Source organism: Thunnus albacares, chromosome 16 (assembly GCF_914725855.1).
Source record: "Thunnus albacares chromosome 16, fThuAlb1.1, whole genome shotgun sequence".
NCBI classification, from domain to species: Eukaryota; Metazoa; Chordata; class Actinopteri; order Scombriformes; family Scombridae; genus Thunnus; species Thunnus albacares.
The window spans coordinates 18,607,147-18,630,412 of NC_058121.1; the positions used below are offsets into that span (position 1 = coordinate 18,607,147).

A 23,266-nucleotide genomic window follows, 5' to 3' on the forward strand; every position below is an offset into this window, starting at 1 on the left:
TCTATCACCTCCAATTTATATTTGTCTGTCCCTCTCATTTTCTCACACACACACATACACCCACAGCTCTAGAGGATATGATTGCTTGTCATGTATGTGTATAATTCACAGCTGAAAGAAGTCTTTAAATAGACCTTTTTCACAGCAGGCACTTGTCATCATAGCGGGAAAAACACAGGTGGAACTAATAACATTAACGATGGCTCCGTCCGATTGATGTGTCCCAGGGAGTCATACCAGCAAGCCAGCAAGCACAGCGTAACATAACTGTTATTAATGTCATAAATTACAACTGTGTTCTTCCCCGCAGTGACATGTCGAAATGTCTGCTGGAAATAAGTTGATCCTCTAAGATGTGAGGATCTTAACCGAGGGTCAATACCAATTGCACCTACAATTATCATGCTTGTATGTACATCATACATGTATCTCAGCATCTGCATTCAGTTATCATTTTCCACGGATGCTGTGTTATTATTTCACCAAAGTAATCGACAGAGGAGAGTACTGTAGGTGTCACCATTACATAAGCTGCAGTAAATATAAAACTTTACTTTAATTTCCCCTATTTAGCATTCATAAGCATAATGTAGTACAATAATATAGTTACAAGCATATATAAACTTACTTTCTGGAATTATAATCTCTCCTATAAAGACATATTTTGTATTATTACAACTGTGTTTTACTATATTGTCTTTCATGGTCTGTTTATATACCAGCATCCACTTGTGGGAGCCCACAGGAGGAGTTAAATACATTCATAAACACTTATATCTGCTTAAAACTACATTATAGTGTGTTATAAACCATTTAATTGGTTTATAGCAAAAAGTATTTGTTAAGAAATATAATAGTTTTAAAAACAACTATATTATCTGTAACTTACTTTACAGTGTGAATGTGCAAATTAATTCAGATTTATTATTGTTTTTATGTTCAACTTTCAATTGCTCTGTTGGTTTGTATATAAGCATTTTATTGGGTTGGTTGTTACAGTTAGATTACAGTTACAGAGAAGCACACTGCTGCTGATTTTTTTGTTCAGCCTCGGATTCAGATTCATGCTCTAAAAATCAAATTTGTTTGAATTCAATGCACTTATGTACCTGAGTGCTCATCTGTACAGTAGCATACTTTACCGCATAGTTAGACTTTGGGCTGTTCCTTATTTTAGTCGTTGTTATTAAATATTTTTCCATTTTCAAATTATATATCTGCCTTGATTTCTGTCAGACTGCTATTACTACTTCTAATGATAATATTTAATCATCATCCTCAAGATATTTTAATGCTAAACACCTACACGCTATAAAAACACACTGTCTGTCTAAGGTTATGTGCAAACTCTCTACAAGCCACAGCCACATTTTGCTACAGTAAACTTTTACCATTTCCGTTGCTTTATGGCAACGGAATAAATACTTGACTGCAGTAGGATGATGAAAAATATATTTATTTGAACTTAAGGCAGAAACTTAGCATGGATGGAGGATGGAGTGAGGGAACTGTTAGCTGCTTTAGCAGACAAGATGTGTGACAGAGCACCAGCAGTCTAAATTACTCATTAGTGGCTTCCTGCTGCTCTCTAAATTTCTGTATTTATTATTGATATGGACTATATTAATATTTGGCTATATTCATAAATTACAGCATCAAGAATATGGGTCTGACTGCAAACCTTTATTTGTCTCTTACTTACTATCTTCATACAGGCCAGCTCACCTGCCCAAAAAATGACCTTCATCGGGATGATGACAAGCATTTTATATGCTGACATGAAGTTTGCCCAAATCAATCTGCCATGTTTTGCAAGTTCAGTCTGGTTTTTGAATTAACCACATGAGCCTGTAAATCCCATCTCATCCTCTGGAAAGAAGGTAAGGTGCAGCTGCAGGTCAGGTAGGTAATGAGCACTTCATTAAAATAAGGAAATCCTCTAAAATAGGCTTCCAAAACATTTTTCCATGTGTGCTCCCTTGTGTAGAAATTGTGTGTGTGTGATGCAATGAGGGGAAAGCTCACCTCCATCCTGAGCGCTGAGGACGTTGAGGGCAAAGAGCATGGCGTTGGAGAAGGTGGTGGCCTCCTCTTTGCTGGCGAAGTTGAGGCCATAGACCTGCCTGGCGTCCCGCCACTGGTGGAAAGTCGGGGTGGCCTGGTTGTACTTGAGGCCCTTCACTATGGAGTAGTTGATAACCACCTGTGAGAGAGGAGGAGGAGAGCAGATAAAAGATGAGGTTATGTAAAAAAAAACCACAACAAACACAGTGGATCTCTCGTTTTAAACACCCATTCTTTATCCGAAACATGATATATGTACAACCACAGATGGCAGGGAAGGGAGATAAATACAACATAATCGCTATTCTCATAAATCTGTTATGTTATTGCCTGAAAAATGGGTCCCACTGTAAATAATAACAATACATTTTATTTATAAGTGCCTTTCAAGTCACCCAAGGACGCTTCACAAATACTAATAAGACAGTCCATACATAATAAAAGATAAGAGCAATGACAGCAATGAAATATATATACAGATAAAAGAATACGTCCAGGAAAGGCTGATCTAAACAGGTGAGTTTTCATTTGAGACTTAAGAGAAACAACAGATGTGCACTGGCGCGCGGACCCTGAGGGAGAGCATTCCAGAGGTTAGGGCCAGCTACACTGAAGGTCTGTCACTCACAGTGCAGAGCCTGGAAGGGGGGAGTGGAGAGTAGATGGACATCAGAGGAAGGTAGCGAGCTAGTAGGTGTGTAGGGATGGATAGGTAGGGAGGTGCCAAGCCATGGAGAGATTTGTAAAAAAAAGAACTTTAAAACAAATGTGGCATTTAAATGGGAGCTTGTACAGTTGCTGAAGGGAAGAGGAGGTTATGTGCTCCCAGGACCACATGTGGCAGAGAACTCGTGGAGCCGAATTCTGGACATACTGTAGTCTATTTAGCCCCCGAGTGGGTACACCAAAGAGAAAGGCATTACAGTAATTGAGTCGTGATGTAATAAAGGCTTGAATGAGAGTCTGGAAATGTTCTTCAGATGGAAGAAGGCCACTTTGGTGATGTTTCTGATGTGTGTGTATGTGTCAAAACACCAAGATTTTTGACCTCAGCAACAGAGGATGTAATAAAACCAGGGATGGCCAAGTTTAGATGAGACACTTTGTGAAGTGTGGCTGGGGAGGCAATGAGGATAGCCTCAGATTTATCCTGGTTAAGTAGCTGCAGGTCATCCAAGCATTGATATCATATAAGCAGCCCGTCAGGTTGCCCTAAAGCTGGTAATGGAAACAAACTGTTTTCTAGCTATGAGGTAGGACTTGAACCATGATAATGGAGTGCCAATGACACCAAGTAGAGTTTCAAACCAGCTCAGCAGGAGATTATGACAGACTGTATCAAAAGCAGCGGTGAGATCTAACAGGATGTTGAGGTAACCAGAGTCCGCAGCTACAAGCAGGTCATTTGTAACTTTGTTGAGGACAGTCTCGGTACTGTGTTTTGTTCTGAACCCAGACTGAAACTCTTCCACAAGTTGTTGTTGGACATATGAACCTGGAGCTGGCTGGTTCAAGGAGTTTGGCAAGAAATGGGAGACTGGAGATACGTCTGTAGTTCTCATAGTCCTCCAGGTTGTTGTTTTTTTTTTATAGAAAAGATGAAATAGACACATGTTTGCAACAAACAAACACTGTTATGAAAATGGTCATGATTTTTTTGAGCTATTCATCAACATCATCATATATGGGTAAAACACTTTAAAGCAAAATTAGATATGGTCACACAAAGAAAATTTACAGTCTGCTGCTGGAAAACGTTTAAATATTTAAATACACTTATTTTACATTTTTCCACTTGAGGTGAATGTGCCAGAATGTTCCATATTTATTTTTTTATTTAAATACTTTATTGTAAAAAGAAACTGAAGTTATTTTTTTTTTATTTAGGTTGGATTGTGGGAGTATGTGCTCTGTATTTTTCATTTCATTCTACTTAGGTTTTAGGTTTTAGGCTTTTTTAAAGGTAATAGTTAACTGAGCAAAGTTCTGGTTGTTATAATAATATTTTGCTTTCAAAATGTGTCCAACTCTGTTTCATTGAAAAACCTCATATCAAATAACTTTGACAAATGTAAGTGGTAAATGCGAATGAGATGTGCTTTCAATTTGATGTGCTTTTATAGACTTTTTAATACCATTTTCATCTTTGATGTTGTCCAATTCTCTTATTGATTCCTTTTGTGTCTGATCCTGTTTTTTTTAAAGAGATTTTTTTAAAATCCTGTTGCTGTGTGTTTTATATCCCACTGCTTCTGTGTCTATAACCACAAACTATGCATTCATTGCTCACATGCACCAGTTTCTGTTTTAAACCACCATGTCTCCTATTAAACTCTCCTTCAGTGATGACAGCAATTTTGCCTTGCATGTTACTTAAAACGAAAACTCACAATCACAATCACGCTATCTAAAATAGCCACAATGTCCTGTATGTTAAAATCCCTTTTCTCACACCGCAGCCTGCGTGTCGAGGCCGTTACCTGCTGGTCCTGCAGTTTGACGCCCACCACTCTGAAGGTGTTGTTGGCAGTGTTGTGGTAGATGTTGATGCGGCTGAATCCCTGCTGTCCAGGCTTGATGGGCACCCACTTCTTACTGGTGTCATCGTAGACCATGACCGAGGCCCGCGCCTGGCAGATACTCTGCTCGCTGGGAGTGAAACAGAGGGACAAAGATGAGGAAGAGAGAGTTAATTATGTGCAGACTGTGTAGAATTCAGTTCAACAGTGAATCAGTGTTCATTCAAGAAACAACCGACTTAAGGAAATATCCAGCCTTGAATATTCTTACTGTTTGATACTATCAATTTATAATGTTGACCATGTTTCACAAGCTACCTCATGATACCATCCATTTTTCATCAACCTGCCTCATCGAGGTCAAAGACACTTTGTAATTTCCCACATCAGCACAGTGTAGAGGGAAAAAAAACACGTTTCATACAGATTTCTGCTACAGGAATGATTTTTAAGACACACAATGTAACTTTCAAGAGAGGAAATAACATGTTGTTGTTAGCTAAATGATAAACAGTAGTTTAGCTGCGCAGTAAGTTAGCTTTTAGCTTTGTAGCCCCAGTGGCCACTGTTCAGCAAAAGTTACATACAGTAATGTCAATTTAAAAAAATTTTTTTTTTTCTAATTTACCGGATAATTTTAGGTCTTCAGGCCTCCAAAACTGTTCAAATCAGACAATCTGAGAAGAAAGAATCAGTCTTTGGTTGCAGTAGGCCCCAAGCAGACATAGATTTAAGAGGTTTTAAGCTAGTTTCAGTCTTTTTCGGATTTTTCTATTATGTGAATTTGGCCAGTTTTCTATGTGAAAAATAAAATGTACACCAGTCAGCAGATATCTCCAATAGTATTTTTTAAGTGTGCTTTGTATTTGGAGGTAAGTAAGATAATTACAGTGAACAAAGCAACAACTCAGTCTTCTAATCTGTGTTACATTAATAGTCTAATCCAAATGTAATCAAGCGCCTGTCCAGCATCTGTTGATGTTCTTAATGAGAGGCGATCACAATGTGTATGTTTGTGTGCATGTGGGTCTGTCAGAGGCTACTTGAGGACGGCTTGTCCAGTTGTAATGTCCCCAAAAGTGAACTAGGACAACTTGTGTGTGTGGCCTCCAGTGTTTGGTCTGCCCGCTTTCCCATCTGACTGTGTTTATCACAGTCCACTGAGACGCTTTCACTCTCTCTTCCTGCACCGCACTTTCCCTCACCGTACCACACACACACACACACACACAGTAAACAGTAGTGCCCATCATGAGAGTGGTGTTTCATGACCCTTTCCATGTGTTTTACAAACAAATGGCATGTGCTGAATCCCCCCAGAGTGGAAGGGAAAAGAGAAGATCAGGTGGAAGTATATGAGACATAAGGCAGAAAAAAACACTGTGGAGGAAAAGAGAAACAATTTTGACTTGCAAATGAGATTAACAAGAAGAGTCCCATCTGTGTCTTTGCCTCCCTGCCAAGCTAAAATTAGTGGATCGACCCCTGAGGCCGAACGAAAAAGCTGCGTCAGAGAAGAGAAAGGAAAAAACAGAAAAAGGGAACAGTCTCGGCTCTTGGCAGAGAAGTGAGTGAATGCAGCATAGTGGTGCTTCATACATGAAAGGAAGGAATGTTATAAAAGGAATAGCATGACATTTTGGTAAATGTGCTTTTGTTTTGCTGACATTTACATGGGAGGATCGACACCACTCTCATGTATATGTATGTTGAGTATTGTGCTAGAGCATTAAGACTGGAAGCAGGGGAAACAGCTAGCTTGGCTCGGTCCGATAGTCAAAAATACATCTACCACCCACCACCACCACCTCAGAAACTGTAATTAAAAAGTTATATCTTGTTTGTTTAATCCATACACACACACAGAAGTGTAAAAATGACTGTTTGTGGTTTAATGGGAAGTTTGTGTGTGGAACTGCTCCCTGGTTGGATGGTTTTCACTGTGGGGTTGTCAGGCTTCACAGAAGCACTGCAAAGGTGGATTAACAGTTGTTTAACAATAAATTGTTTAATCAGTGAGTTTTATACATTTCTGTTTGTGTATGGATTAGACAAAGACACAATATGTTAATTAGTGACCTTTAGAAGTGTCAGTATGCATATCTTCGAACATTGGACTGAGCCAGGCTAGCTGTTTCCACCTGCTTCCAGTCTTTATGCTAAGCTAGGCTAATCACCTCCAGCCACTAGCTCAATACTTGATGCACAGACATGAGAGTGGTGTCAATCTTCTCAACAAACTCTCTGCAAAAAAAAAAGCTCATTTCCCAAAATTCAAAACTTTTAAAAGGGAGATAAATTTTCATTTGCTAATATTTAGAATTTTCTCATTCCACTGTGGGGAAAATGACTCAATTGGGATACAAATTGCTTAAAAAATGTCTTGGCGGCATCCCTCACCGAAACCTTAAGTATGTGGAACATCCACTGCAAGCTACAGCGTCTGACTCGAGCACAAATTGCATCAAACAGCAACATATTTTTCCCCATCTGACGATAATGAAAAGAAGCATCAAGCTTACATTAGGATAAAGAAAATAATACTAGCTTTTCTTCTCCTCCCTTCAAAGCACACTGACAGGAGCGCAGCTGCAGCTGAAAACTCGACACTCGTGTAACACCAGAATCCATTCACATCACACAACAAAAGGAAAAAAAAAAGCTTCTGAATGCAATTTAAACCAGAGGTATAAATAGCTACAGTATTTCCCAGGTTGAGTCTTACTCTACACCCACGTTATCTTGCATTAGTGGTTTTTTGATGTGCACACACTTGAAATCAGCCTGAGCACCAGCAGGGCAGCGATGTGTTTAATTTATTTTCTTTAACTTGTCGACTCTGTTAATTTTTAAAAAGGACTTCTTGGCAACTAGCTGAAAATGGCATCGAAGGCCCAGAAGCATGAATAAATGAGGTTCTTGTGCTAAAAGAGACTTGGAAAAATGGAGGAGAGCAGGACAAGTAGAAGGCGAGTGAAAGGGGAAAAAAAAGAGAGCGAGAGAGACTATGATGGAGCGCTGAGGCAAAAAAAAAAAAAGTTTTTGACTGACAGTTATGGGACACACACACACACACACACTCACAAACACATTCCAACACAAATACAGTAATGTGTAGTGTAGATCGTACCATGCCACACTCGTTGAAAAATTAATAATTTCTCCGCAGGACATGAATAAATCAGACCTCTGCCGAATTTACCTTGACAGCACACACTCATGCACACACAAGACGCACACTTTAAATGCCATCCTCCTCCTCCTCACTCTTCATGACTACCTGGCACTACAGTAAACTTGCTCTGACAGGGACAGACAGAGAAATCACAGAGAGCTGCTCAGGATTCGTACCCTTCAGTCCCTTCCACAGAATTGTCCAATCACAGAGCAGCAGCTATGAGTGGTGCAGGGGGGAATCAAATACATGCTCACTCACTGTCACTCACAAGCCCCGCGGCTCTGTCTTGACCGTCTTAAACAGTGAAGACTACACCTGCAGGCAGTCGAATGCAACACAAACACCGGGAGCGACTGCATGCAGGAGAAATGTGTGCAAATGTGTGCAAATGATGGCTGCAGCTCTCAGACTCCTCTGATGTTCCGCTCAGAGTTTCAGTTCAGCTCGGCGACTGCTGACTGTGATGAATTTGCTCTGAACTGAGGAGAAGATTTTCAGCACACTGTGTGAACTCAAACAACACACGTGGTAGAGACTCAACGTCCAACTCTTACAGGAATTAATGATGAAGCTGAGTTGAAATTTCCAAAAAAAGAAAAAAAAACTCTCCACATGTATCCCAAAGAGTCCTGTTCAGTCTGATTTGTAAATGACTGAATAACATAAAATTATATTATACAACCAAATGAGTTAGATTTTACTTTTCAGCATCAAACATGTTAAGTTAATAGGACAGTGTGTCTGTCTAAGGCCAAATTAAAGAGGGTCTGTACTGATAAACAGATGAATTATTCATCCCCACCACTGAATGTTTGCAAGGATGGAAAGAATAATTATTGTTCAAATGCACCCACACACTTCTTTTCATCTCTTTCATACTCACACTCACACACACACACACACACACACACACACACACACACAACAACAGACCCATTAAGTTGCTCTCCTTGGGGTCTCAGGTCATTACAGGGTTACTGGGATGTCTGTTTAACCATAAACTCCTTCAACCATCCTTCACACACAAAACAAAACTTTCTGTTCCCCGTCTCATTTCCCTTATGTCTACAACACACAGGTCTGATGCAACGAGTGTTTGCTCACGAGCATGCCGCAGTGCCCTCGCACGACTGATGAGGACATAAGAAGTTGCTCACACCTGGCCCGGTCACACACTTCACTCACTCTAACCAACAGTGTCAAAGTGTTTACTTCCCCCTCTCTCTATTTCTGGTGCCAAACTTCCTGTCTGCCTGCACTAAATTTACTCCGCGAGCATCACTTCTCTGATCCGAGAAGAACGGCGCAACCACGAGCTGTCAGAGGAGAGGGATACGCTCTGAGTCAGAGGAAACAGATCTTTTCTCATGTACAAACGCATAGGAAAAAGAGACGTGTACACATAAAAGCCTCTGAAGCATGAAACATAATTAGCACTTTGATCCTCTCCTCTGCTGAAGAAACTGCCAAAAACAGTTGGAGGTGGAATTTAAATTTAGCACAATAACTGCATGGTAATGGCATTTTTTTGCAGTATAGGTGGCAACGCTCAAATTTCCATATAATTTATTGCTGTTGTGACAATTAGTTTTCCCTTGGGGATAAATAAAGTGCGTATCTATTGCTGAAAAAGTTTCATTCATTTTTCTGTATGTTTCTATGAATTAGTAGCATCCAGAGAGGGAGAAAGTTAGTGAAGAGCCAAAATCTCTGTCAGTTGTGAGACCTGAGCATCTGTAATGTCTTCTGTAGTGCATTCCTGTCAATCCATCACAGTCTTTTAGCGCAAGCGTGTATTCCCTTACAAACATTTGTGCTGCTCTCCCTGTGTGAACACACTCCTGTCAGTGTGAGCTGCTGCAAGTGCCTGCACGTGTCAGTCCTAGCCCGTCTCTTACACTAATCTACGCTGTCAGATGGCCTCGTATGCGTCTCAGTTTGTCCACACAGCAGGCAGGCTGCGGCTTTTACACCACCCTGCAGACATCACAGCATCAAAGCCATTGTGCTGCTCCACTTTCCGGGGCCTCTGCACTCAAGGCAGCGGTGCTCTAACAACAAAGAATAATCTCCCAAAATAGAAATGCAGCCACACACGTCGCTGCATGAAAATTTGTGTGCGTTCACATTTTTGTTCCTGTTTGGGTAAACAAAGACCGTAAAGGTAACCGAAAGATAGGTGGTGACTGAAAGTTGCACCCTGACTGGATCAAATGAGTGATTGATGATGAAAAAAGTTGGATGTTCGCATGGAGGAAATGAGCAGAAAATGGAAATTGCAGCTGGTTTTACAGTAGTGTGTGAGTTCAGTGTTCTGCAAACTATTTCCCAGGCGTTTCCCAACAATCAGACTGGAGGTTTTTAATAGTACAGAGGTCATGTTGTTGTACATTTTAGTTGACAAACCAGCAGTGTGTGACTGATACTGTAATGTTGTGTTTTTTTCTCTCTTGGCACTGACAATAATGTTAATGAAACAGAAACACAAAGAGAAACTTTTTACTGTTCATGAAAGTGTCTTTGTTTTGACGGTGTTAAAGTTAATGAAGCACATAAATCTACATGAGACAACATCAGGCATCATGATATAGAGAAAATGCTTTTTAGAATAAAGGACCTCTTAAATGTACTGTTAGTTGCCCCACGTTTTCAATATAAATCTTATGAAAGTACTTTCAGAGTGGATGTGAAAATCACCTACAACAGTGATTTTTTTCCTAGTTTGAAGCACAGACTGGGCTGCATTTATACTATTTTGAAAACTGGTCCCCAAGTTGCCGCACCAAGATTGAAAAGCCAAGAAACTTTCATTCTTCTGAAAAAATATAGCTGTCAACAAACCAGTCTGTACATTTGACAAACTGAGCACCATGAATCTAAGGGTTTAGACCAGTACACCCTGAGAATGACAGATCACTCTCGCTTTAAACAACCCATTTCTGGGTCTATTTTTCTTGTTTTTATACGCATGAAAGCTCAACATGTAGTTAGTGGCAGGCTTTTGCAACGCTGAGACTTCATTGTCTCATATTCTAACAATATCGACTCACAGGATTCTTATAACATACGAAGCTTCAGTGATCTTTAACAAGTTACAACTCTGACAAGCAAAGAAGTGTTTTCTGTTAATGAAAGGCCATCTGATCTCATGATGGTTTATCCTGGATGCACTGTGTCATGATGGCCAGCGATGATATAAAGCTTTAATCAGAAACAGATCAAATATTTTGGACATAAAAAAAACATAAGAATCCTGCATAATAACAAAACTGGTGTCCATACATAACATACTATAAGACAATATTCCATTAAACATGACCATCCACCTACATCAAACAAATTCTTGTAGTCTTTGTCTGCAGGTTGCAGTCTAATAGAGACATGCCATGACTAAATCTGAACACAATCAAGCAAACAAACTGACTGACAATATTGTCGACGCATGGAAACCTGCCAGCGGGCAGCAGTGGCTGTCATTAGGAGATCAAAATGTCCTAAACTGATTTGATGGATTAGCCCGTCCAATGACAAGAGGTTAATACATAGTAAACCTTGTGATGACGCACCACCACAGAGGGAGATGGAAACACTGAAAACAACATGAGCAGAACAACAAGACAGAGCTGCGGTTTAGCGACATGCTCAAAATGAGAGGATATCAGGAAAAAATGTCTCTATATTTACTAAACAAACATACTACTAAGCAATTTTCAGATATTTCACATGAATAGATGCTGGCTATAGCTTTGAAAAACAAAAAGAAAAAGTTTAAGTACCTGTCAGCACCTATGAACTGCACTTAAATGTACTCTACTCTCTGTCTCTTTACACTTGATGCATGACATTACTTGATATACTGTAAGATACTGTGAGTAATTGTGCTCAAATGGCACATATGCATAATATATTAGTCTGTGCTCGCTCAGTCAGTGAAGATAATTTTCAGTCCTCTATCAAATATCATTTTTCTTGTCCGTCAAACAGAGAATGTGTGTGTGTGTGATCTTTTAAAGGTGAGACTTAGATCTGAGGTGGAATATATTGGCAAAGTCATTTGCAAACCAAATACTGGATTCTCCTCTGAGATTTGTTGCAAAAACAACAGTCCTGTTCTCTTAGCCTCAATACAATCATTACACAGAGACCTTGAGACGAGACGAGCTGCTCCATTATATCCCAGACCAAGATTTAGCTCCAACATTCCTGACTAATGTTTCTGTCTGCTGTTCTGGTGTCTCAACAGACTACGAATTTGAGTCTACTCATTCCCTTTGCGCCTGTCACATTCACTGTTTTATTTAAAGAGGATGTTAAAAGTCCCTACAGGTGAAGACAAGACAGAAAATCAATTTGGGTTGTAACAATATTCAGCTCAGTGGTAGGATATCTTTATTTTCGTCAATTACAGTTGCTGATTCAATTTACTTTTCATTGTATACCTTAAAGCGGTACAGATATCTTTTGAATTTGTAGTTCAGTAGCGATGAAAGAGGAGAGCAGATCACAAAAAGTGTCTTTGTGTCACGCAGCCAGCTGCTTAGAGGGAACAGCCAAATCCCGAGAGTTAGCTGGCAGAACAATTGTCACCACAAATTGTTTGTACTTTTGTCTAACTCTTACAAAATGCTCTCGGTTTTCCTAAACAAGAGGAAAATGATGGAGGATCCTGTGCCTGCAAATTGGCCAAAAATGCTGCACAATGACACTTCTTATATATGCATACAATTATGTGTGTCTGTTCTGACTTGAAGTGTGTATCTGCATGTGTGAGCATCGACTGCATGAAACATCAAAGCTGCATAAAGCAGAAAGAAGAACAGCTGACAGCTTAAACATTTATAAGCATACCAGGCAAAGCTACATTAGCCTGAGCTAAACCTCAGCTTTAATAGAAAATCGAATAAATTGTGCTAAATCGTCACTGCAATCCAACCGCTGGGGTCAGCTGGCAAAACGAGGAGCTACTTTGGTTAAGTGACAATAATTTCTGCTCCCATCTGAGTGTCTAAACACTCATCCCCTGTCAATCACTACTACAGGGAAGATGCACCACTGACAGAGAGAGTTTGTCCCAGTTAGATGCTATTGATGCTGCAGCATCTGAGAAACTAGAGCTTGCTATGTTGGATGTCAGCCGTGTTTGCTCTGCAAAAATGTTCAGGCAGTTCGTTCTCCTGAAACTCTGTATAACAGTCACAAAGTTTTGGCATACAAATGTATTCTCTGTGCATGAAAAGTGAGACAAAAATACAATTCCCCAAAAAAAGACTGTGGAAAAGACTCAGCTAGAAGTACTGCAGGCAGCAACACTGACAGAAAGATAGAAACCATATTTCTTCAAATTAAAAAACTAAAACTAGTCTGTTAATTTTTAGTAAAAGCTTTTCTCTTTCAGCACACCACCTTACATTAACAGTGACAAAATATAGTAAACAAGCATTAACCAAAGTTGTATAATTCACTTGAATGCAACTTAAATGTAGCGACTGAGTTTAAGAGCGAACAAGCTTGTTAGCTCGGACAGCTTTTTTCCCCTTCCTCAGTAACTCTGTTGAATGAAATGATGCACAAATTCCAACAACAAAATACCACGGAGGAGTAAACAGCACAGTACAGAGGAAATAGAAAGAAACTGAGGGAGCTATTATGACTGCATGTTCCCAGCTGGGTAGCATGTTAGTGGTTAGCTTTCCAGCTACAGCAGTGCACCAACTGGTCCAGCAAATATTCCCTAATTCACCAAGCTTCTAGCACAGATTCCTCTGTGCCACTTTCTGTGGTAACCAGGCCTGTGCTTCTGACACAAAATAAAACATGTAATTTTAACACCAACACACACTGTGATATGTGTTTCTATGTTAATTTCACAAAGGTGTGTTGCCTTATGTTTGAAAATCCTGTGAAGACCTAGATGTCAAGAAAACTTATTATCTCACCTACACTGAGCTACAACTCATCTTTGAAATACTCACACTTATTTCCAGGAAATGGCCTTCGAACATCAACTGGGTTTGGAGTTAACTTAGCATAAAGCAAAGTGTGGCGTTAACATGGAGTTCATCTTTTACTGCACGAAACTAAAACCGTGTCAACAGCAGAACACAACTTCCCTTTAAAAGCTCAAAAACAGCAGTGAAATTAAAAATTAAAAGTTTATATGTCCACAATAATTAAGAGTTTTCATTTTAACAATTAACAAATGCACATACAGTCCAACATTCATGCATAAATGCAGATAATGCATCCCCTTTGCATGGGATACGGTGGGGTGATTTGTGGGGTGTTGTGGTGTTTATTGTTGCCATAATGACGAAGGTTGCATGACTTTAAGTAGTAACTTTAACCCACACCACGTTTCAAGGGATCATTTTAACTCAAACCACGATCTTTCCCTAAACCCCAACCGAGTGGTTTTTGTGCCTAAACCTAACCAGACCTTAACCACAGCGTTGTCACACCATAAAACATCATTATTTTTTACGATTACTGCCGTTAGAGGCAGCATATTAGAAAACGCTCCGATGAGTCATTCTGGAGTGCAGGTACAATCAGCAAATGGTACAAGGTACAATGTGGTTGTTTCATTATGAGGATGTGTTGTAAAAAGCCCTCTTAAATTAAAACTAAATAGCTAAATATGTCATTTCTGATCCAGTACAAATGCCTATGTACAGCATATTTGATGTTAACATGTTGGTGAAGACATCCACATATTATAGTTTGATTCTTCCTACGTTTATTTAAGAATATCCCCATTTATTGATACAGGAATCCAAAAATGAGGTATAAACCACTGCATGTTTATGTGTATATCTATGAAAACTGGTCCAAAAGAAAGCGAACTGTCAGGCTGGTTTGCAGGACAGTTACATAAGCAGCTTGCTTGCTTGCGTATTTGAGGTTTTGGTGGTGAAGGGGTGGGGGTGGGAGGGTGTGTGTGGAAAAAAGTGAAACAGGGAGAGTAAAAAGAGACAGAAGAGAGAAAAATGGGCCTGCGTTGACAGCAGACTTTCAAAACAGGCTGCCGGCCCTAATACAAACAGTTATAAAACAAACCAAATTGCACAACTTGAGAATGGAGAGTCTAAAAATAACTGGCCTTGGCTGAATTAGGTTACACGTTTTTGGGAATCATGCTCACTCAGTTATTCACTCACTGTGTGCTTGTGTAAATGCTGTAGTTAAGGACAGGCTGTCTTCTGACCTGACAGAGAGGACAGTCAGTTCATGGGAAAGCTGAAGTATGACTCAGTTATAGTTATTATTGTTGGATATGACACTGCATATGAGAACCAAAATAGAACAGCGCTTTCTAAACTTCATCTCTATGGACTTGGAGTTTTAAATCACCTCACTCACTGGCCCAATTTTACAGGCTATTGTGCAAACTAATCTAGCAAACTGTACACAGTTTTAGACCAATGACACAGTTGCTGGGACATAATATAGCCAGAAAATATCAGTTTAAACGAACATATGCCAGTGTTTTTGCAAGTTTAAGCCCACATACTACCAATCACATTTATTTGTATTTTTAGCCACTATGACAATCCTCTGGCTAGACGTTTGGCTCTTGGGATGGTAATGTTGGTTGGTTGGTTGGTTGGTTGGTTGGTTACTCCACCACTTTGATCCAGACTGAAATATCTCAACAACTATTGGATGGATCGCCATCTAATTTTGTACAGACATTCATGTGTGATGTGGCTTTGATTGACTCTCTGACTTCTCCTCTAGCGCCACCATTAGGTTAACACTTGGTTTTTGATTGAAACCACTTGTAATAACTTTGGTTATCCTTTAACATTTCATCTAGAACCACCATCACAATATTTTAATCTGGTTTATGGCCCAAAACCTGCTCAACTAAAGACATTCCCATCAATCTCAGTTGTACTTTTTGTTTAGAGCTAATTAACAAACATCAGCATGCTAACACGCTAAACTAAGATGGCAAAATGGTTGACATTATACCTGCATGTAATCAACATCATTGAGAGCACGTTAGCATGTTGACATATAGCATTTAGCTCCCAACAATGCTGCATACAGCCTCACAGAGCAGCTATTTTAGCTGTAGACTAAATTTATAAATGTGTTGTTGCAACCTTAAAGGCAGACTCTGGTTTCAGTTCAAGTCAGTACTGTGGAAAAATCAGCTGTCAGAGACATGAAATAAGTTGACATTATGACTGACAGTACTTTTAAATGCTAGAAGCGCTGACATTTAAGCAGCAGTTTTAATGCTAATTCACATAATGTTTTTAATGATGTTTTCTGAGTTCTTTGTGTTTTTTCAGCACCAAAGCTTGTGAATTCAGTGCTGTTGGGCAACTAATACTGAAATCTGAGCTTCCTACGAGCACTTCCTAGCTCTTCCATCATCTCAAAACAGTTTTTTTAAACAAGAGAGCGAGAGAAGGTGTGACACCTGCATCCATCCATCTGTAAAGCTATGGTATGCTTAGGAGAATGAGTTAAAACATTAACACCTTTATGTATAAAGTTATTCAAAAACATGCTAATCAAACTGTGAGTGTATGTGTGTGTGTGTCTGTACTTGAACTTGTGTGTATTTCAATGCACGCCAGAGCCTGGAGACCCTGCAGAGAAGACACACACACACACACACACACACACACACACACTCCTAGACTCTACTGCTGAGACCACGCAAGAACACGCTAATCTGTTGGCATGACAACTGGAGTGGAATATTTGCTTGGCCTAGAAAATATGGCTGTGAAGAAAAGATGAATGAGCAGTGAGATATAAATAAAAAAAACAGCATACAACATAAGCCTTCAGACAGTCTGCTCTTTAATTACAGACCCCACCGTCTTTGCAACAATACTACACAATGTCCTGTCTCATCCTCTGATAATCAAACGACTCATCTCACGAGGTAGCAACTGTGTATTAGCACGGGCGTATGCATCCATGTGAATGTGTGGGAGTCGCCGTGCTGCTATGAAATATTGTATGAGCTCTAACCACTTAACCATCGCCTCGAAGGCAGATGCGACAGACTCCGCAGACCGTAAAGCATATATAACTATCTGCTGTGTCTACTGTGCATGTTTCCTTGCTTTGGGGGTTCTCTCTGTTCTCTTTTTAAACCGTTAATATAGCCTTAAAAGTGTCGGAATCAGCCCGCAGAGGTCGGCTGGGACGTCCAAAAGGAATAAAGCCACGTCCTGGTGCTGTAAAAAAACACAGGTCTGAATTTATGGTTTAATTCCAGCTGAAAGCCTGTGAGGAGAGAGCAAGGATGAGGTTTCTTTTACTGCTGCTCCACATGATCACATAAAGCATTTAAGAGTTTCCTCAACCCTGAGCGCTAATGCTGGGACCCTGAAAAAGCAGCACAGCGGTGGGAAATTTCATTGGGGAGGGCAGATTCAAGAGGTTTAATGCAAGATCAGGTACTCTCAACTCTTATGTTTGGCCAATAACAGCATGCTTTATTAAGTGTGACGGATGGGAAAATCTTGCCTTAAGAGATTAACGTCAAGTTTAAGTGGTGTGTTCGTGGTTGTGAAGGGAGATGTTTTAATTTTCCTGAGGTTTTGAGTGTTTTGTATAAAATGTAAAAGCTCGTAAAGGTGTGTTGTCACGTCAGAAAAATATCTGGTATGCAAGATCTAATAAAGAAGTTGGCGAGACTTCCCAAAAAAAAAGCTCAGCTTACTTTGGACGGTCTTAACTCTTAACTGTCGCCCTCACATCGCGTTGCTCCCTCCTGACTTGTCACAAATGCAAAGCAGAACAACTGAAATAAAAAGGAAGGACTGTCCATGTCTGACCCCATTGGGTTTATATCAGGGAGACAGAAGAGAGAGTGGAAAATAACTGAGAGACTCAGCGGTGGAGGATTTAGACTTCGGATGGTCCTTTATGTCTCTGCAAAGACGGCCAAATCCTCTGACATAACATAAGCTTCAGCGGAGACAACACATGGTCAATAGATCCCTGATGAGTTGTCTGCATCCCTAAACAAACAAGTTAATCTGCTGTGAACAGCTGAGATTTGATAAGGTGCATGTAGATGAGATTTGAATCCTGCAGGTGTACGTAGATCACCTTAAAGGACGTTTAATTTCTGTTGTGGCATTTAAGACTCCGAGTCCAGCAAGGAGCCAGACATTCCTGTCTAGTTTGTTGTTCGTGGGAATCTTGATCTCGGCTTAATGAGCGTTTGCTGGAATGTTTAATAGCGAGTCTAGAGCCTCAGGTTGTCCTCGTCTACCTCCAGCTGAAGCTGAGCGCTACTGTAAACATATTATAGGAATCACACTTTGTTGACTTCCACCGATGAGTGTGTGTCAGTCTACACGCACGCAGGCAGGATTAATCACTCTCCCAATCAGCCCAGGCATGAGCCATGAATCAAACGGTTGGGCAGAGGCGATCAGACCCCATGCTGAGAGGAAGAGAGAGCGAGAACGAGCAAAAATAAAAAAAGGGAGAAACAAGCGACAGGAAGATAAGAGAACAAGGGAGAGGAGAAAAGAGAGATTAAAGCAGATAGAAAGATAAATAGAGGAGGCAGAAAGATACGGAAGATAGGGACGACAGTGAAGAGCAGGGCTAGCTTTAAAAAATGCATGCGTCTCCATTTGGCGGAGGGGAAAAATTTTTCCCGGCTATGCTCTCGCTGTAGGTGAGAACCAATTGCGTAAAAGCAATACTTATAGAGAATCCATCTATAAGTAGGAAAAGTAGGTTTAAAAGATGGAGAAGCTGAGGAGATGCCCTGGGGCTGTGCTCTGATCCCCATGATGCCATTTAACTGCTGTTACTTACTGTGAAGGTATACACACAAACACACACATATGCACAGATGCAATCACACACAAGGCAGACATGACTCCATGTGATCCATTTTACAGTTGAACGTTTGCTGAGGGCCATTAGGTTAAGTGCTCTCAATTGCAGACTACAGTAGGACCTGATAGTCTGCATAACACACACTCCCAGGCATCCGATGCATCTGTAATTGGACGACTCGTCATCTTTTGCAACATACTCAGTGCCACAGTGGACATGTGGTTGTGTGCCGTCTCTCTTTGTGCCACAAATCATTGCTCAGTGGATTCAATGACCCAGAATATGTCACAAATTTCCAGCAGTGCTTTCTTCTGTTTGACATGCATGTGCGGTGGACTGCATCTCTAATCTGTCAGACCACAGCGCACTGAGGGAATAATACTGACGTTTGGTCTCCTCTGGGAATCCTGGAAAACAGAAAGCCCTTCCATCATCCCAAGACTTAATCCTCAAGCAATAACTTAGGCTACATTACAGCTGCTCTTGGACTTAAGTCAAAGGCTTTTAAGGTGAATGAAGTAAAGGAGCTGAAGATGAATTGGCAAGTACAACCGTAATCTCATTTTTTTGAAAGGAGTGGGTGGGGTCAGAAAACCTGAAGTTGTCTTGATTTAAGCACACATTTGGAACTTTGGAGAAAAAAGGAATTGTCCTCTGATCACCTCTTTCCTTTCATCCTTTGGGAGTAAAGCTGCAAGAATCTAATCTCCTTGGTGTTTAGCACAGGGCATGTTGAGATGTGTAAAGTTATCCGTTATCTGACCCCCTTTAAAAGCGCATCCCTGTCTGGCTAACAACAGAAACAAACAGCTTTATACTGTATATCCAGTCTGCTTTTAATGAATGTCATCATCAATTATGTAAAACTGATTTGTAGTGAAATTCCATCACATTATATTTGTTTTCTAAAGACAAATGTATTGTATGCAGTCGATACCACACCCGGAGGGAAGACTGGAATAGAGCTAATGTCTCATTCACATCATATCATTCAATTATGATATGCAGAGCGGGGAAAAACGATCATGTAACCTCCTAGTTGTAATTCTGAGTCAGAGTTATTGTGATTTCATCCTGAATTTCTGACAATATCTCCTTCGTGGTGAAAAGAACTACAGAAGTGTCAACATCCCTGTGGCAAAATGGCTGCAAAGCGTCGCTAGCAGTCAGCCTACAGCCACATCAAATCACATATTAACACTAATATAGTCAATAAGGCTAATTTAAAAGGGGAAACACACAGTTAGTTTTATCTGATATCACACACCCAAGTCAAAAAACCTCACCTTACTGACATTACCTGACCTTCTGCTGACATTTTAATGTAGCTTAACCGCAAATTAGCAAGTTTCAGCGTGCTAACAGTCGTTAAAACTTGCCCCTTGAAGCAAAATGTCTTCTATTTTGAATTTATTTGACATTTAGAGTTGATTATCCTCATTGTTTTTCTTTTTCTTTGCCCATGAAAATATCAATCAAAAAAGTAGCTGTAACAAGTGCTCAGCATGTCGACAGATGGACAATCAAAAAATGACACAATTATTTGTTTTTGAAATGAACAAGTTGCTTTTCTTGAATTAATATAATTGCTGTGCATCCTCTGGAAAAAGAAAACATGGATGTGAACACACAACATAACAAGAAGGGGTTTTCCCTTATAGCTTGATGAAGTATTGCAGCAGAAGGTCTCTCACTCTCTCTGTATGTGTTTGTGTGTGTGCCTGTGTGTACATACATGTAGATACATAGATACATGTGTCTATGTGCTCGCATGGATTGGCAAGCACTGGTTGTCATGGTTATCTGGCTATACCGTGGCTACATCGGTCACCATGGAGCCCAGGCTGGTGCTAATATCCCAGCATCCTTTTGTAAAGGTTTTTTTCCAAGGCATGTGCTGCACCAAAAACCCACCAAAACATTCAAACATATTTTCCTTTTTTTTTTTTCCCTACAATCACTCCTTTCTCCTCTAATTCCACCTCCATCAGTCTGCCCGTTTCCCTTCTCACATTTTCAATCCACTCTCTCTTCCCTTTTGCTTAGCTTTGCTTTTCTCACCATCCCCCCTCTCTCCCCTGGTCTCTTATGTTCTCTCCCTCTCATCTCATGTCCCTCCCATGCCTTTTTCTCTTCCTCTGTCTCTCCTGGTTTCTCATTTTCTTATCTACAGTCTCTCTGCTTCATCTTCCCTCTCACTCAAGCTCTAATAGGTTCACCTTGCAATTGCAATAATATGGTTATTGATGCCGCCTGTGTAGCTGTTTCCTATTTATATTGCGCTGAACTAACTTTGACATTCAAGAAAAATATGGCAAGTGGTTAATCTGCACAGAAATAGATACAGCAGTCTGTGAGTAATCATTACATAAAATCTAATTTGTGAGCTTGAATTGGTTTAATGAAAACACATCACACTTTAAACCTCTTTAAACTCTACAAATGCAGGCAGTTTGTGTGTTTGTGTGTGTGTGTGTGTGTGTGTGTGTTGGTGTTGCTCCCTTGTGTGTCCTTCTTGCAGCGAAGAAGAGCAGAGGTGTAAAGGCGCAGCCGGGAAATGTGTGAGACTGTATTTTTTTCCCCCATTGAGGTTGTAGTCTACACAGACACATCAAACGCTGATATTTGCTGACATTTTCTGATGTTTGCCGATGCAGACATTTCACGAAAGGTCACTGAAGTGAGACTGCAGCGGATCAAATCTGTTTAATTGTTTATTAGGCTTAAAACGTCGTGTAAATAACCGTTGTGGACTAAAAGGACGATGCTAAAACACAGCAGGTATGACATATACAGTATCACATTAGGGTTAAAAATGCGATATATTGGGACGCCCTGGTGGCCTGATGGTTAAGGTGCATACCATATGAACGCAACGTCCATGGCTTGACTCCCGAGCGGGGGACCTGTGTTGCATGTCATACCCCTCTCTCTCCCCCCAGTTTCCTGTCTCTACACTGTCTGTCAAATAAAATCAAAAAGCCTGAAAAAAATAATCTAAAAGAAATGTGATAAATTAAGTCATCCCCAAAAGTTAACAAAAATTGAAATGGGTAAAGACATACACTATTCCTTATTTCTCATCCTTTTTTTTTAATGGAGATGGTTAAAAATACTTTCACTTTTATCTTTTCTTTCTCTCTCTTTCTCTCGGTGATGTGGCCCTCAGACTCCCATAGAGCCACCAGGGAGCTCGGCCAGGCCGTGATAGTGACACGCTGTAGCCCCATAAAGCTGCTCCCGCCTGGAGCCCTGGCCAAGCTAAAAGCTGCTTAGTGGGGCAAAACTCTGGCTGAGTCCCTTAAAGCTGCACTAATCAGAGCTGTTAGAGAAGGAATCGTCAAACATATCGCACACCAGATTACAAGGACATCTCAAACCATGGATGCAAGGATGGATGTATGGTGATGGATACAAGGACACATAGCTGAAAGAAGACCAAAATAATAGGTGAATGTGTGCTTCACTGAAGTGAAATGAAACATTTTCTTGCCTGGATGTCACACAGCATCAGGTGTGAGTTCTTGCACGGCTGAATGCAACAGCTCCATCCAGCACAATTATGTCTCAACAAGACAAAGAGCAGGGAAGCTGTTGCATATCTGAGCATGCGTCTTGGAGCGCTCTGAAACCATGACGGCAGGCGTCGGCTGTGGATGCAACAAGGCACCCTGAGCACTTTCAGCGTTGATTGGAGAGGAAGACTAGCAGAAAGAGCGCAAACACAGAGAACAAAAGAGCCACAGAGGCAGCCAACAAGAGGGCTACAGCGGCCACAGGGAGTAAACGGCGAATATAACACAACTGCGGCACTGTCACCCCCTCTGTCCAAACTTGGCAAGCTCCTTCATAGGCCATCAATGCCCTCTGCTTCTCCCAGGAGCCTAACACTTTCTGCACAGCTAGCTAACACATTAGCATGCAGCCCCATCCCCCTGCAAGGGCAACCAGGCGCTCACAGCGGCACTCATCATATACAAAAATTTATATGCAGCAACAGCGGCAGCAACAGCAGCTGGGGATCTGTTGTAAAAGACTATCATGATGTTCGGGTTATATTTTAGGTAGATCTAAACATGAGTTGTGACAAAGGCAAATGGAGACATCACACCTGACTCCATTCAGGAATAGTGATAGATCTCTCATCAAGTGATGGATCCATCATAAACACCTTTCCCACCCCTGTTTGCCTACCTGACTTTGAACTCAGTGAGCTGCGGCTGAGCCCCCGGATCAGCACAGTAGATCTGGGGGAAGTAAAATCGGTGCGACTGAAGGTTGATGTCCATGGTGTCCACACTCAGCAGACACACAGGTCAGTCCTGCTCCGCGACTACAAAAATGGAAACAAAAAATGTCTGTATTTGTTGTCTCAGCTGCTTTTTCTTCAGCTACAATCTCCTTTTGTTTGCGCTGAATTTGCTCGCTGACACTTCGCTAGAGGTCGGAGGTTAGCGGCAGCATCCCGGTCACCTTCTCCCCAAATGGTTGCAGGGCTAGAGAGCGCTACCGCCAGGAAGGCATCCCCCTCCTCTCGGTCTCCTCCGTGCACAGAACATTCAATCACCTCTGCTGCCCGGCACCGAACAGGCACACTAACCTATTTCCCCACTAGCAGCCTCTGTACACTCAGCAGCTGTGAGCTCAGAACAAAGATGATTCCATTAAAAGATGC

At 40.8% G+C, this 23,266-nt stretch overlaps 1 protein-coding gene across 4 annotated transcripts in view; it reads right to left on the reverse strand.

The window, feature by feature from the left end:
- Positions 1-23,266, reverse strand: part of evlb (Enah/Vasp-like b) — a 49,294-nt gene that overhangs the window by 13,986 nt on the left and 12,042 nt on the right. For 2 of the 4 annotated variants that reach the window (XM_044376791.1, XM_044376790.1), the window contains exons 2-4: positions 22,786-22,924; positions 4,545-4,713; positions 2,026-2,203 (exon numbers count right to left, since the gene is read on the reverse strand). In XM_044376791.1, the coding sequence (XP_044232726.1) occupies positions 2,026-2,203; positions 4,545-4,713; positions 22,786-22,880 (442 nt within the window). In that variant the 5' untranslated portion in view covers positions 22,881-22,924. The remainder of the gene's footprint in view (positions 1-2,025; positions 2,204-4,544; positions 4,714-22,785; positions 22,925-23,266) is intronic. The other 2 variants (XM_044376792.1, XM_044376793.1) reach the window with 1 other exon arrangement.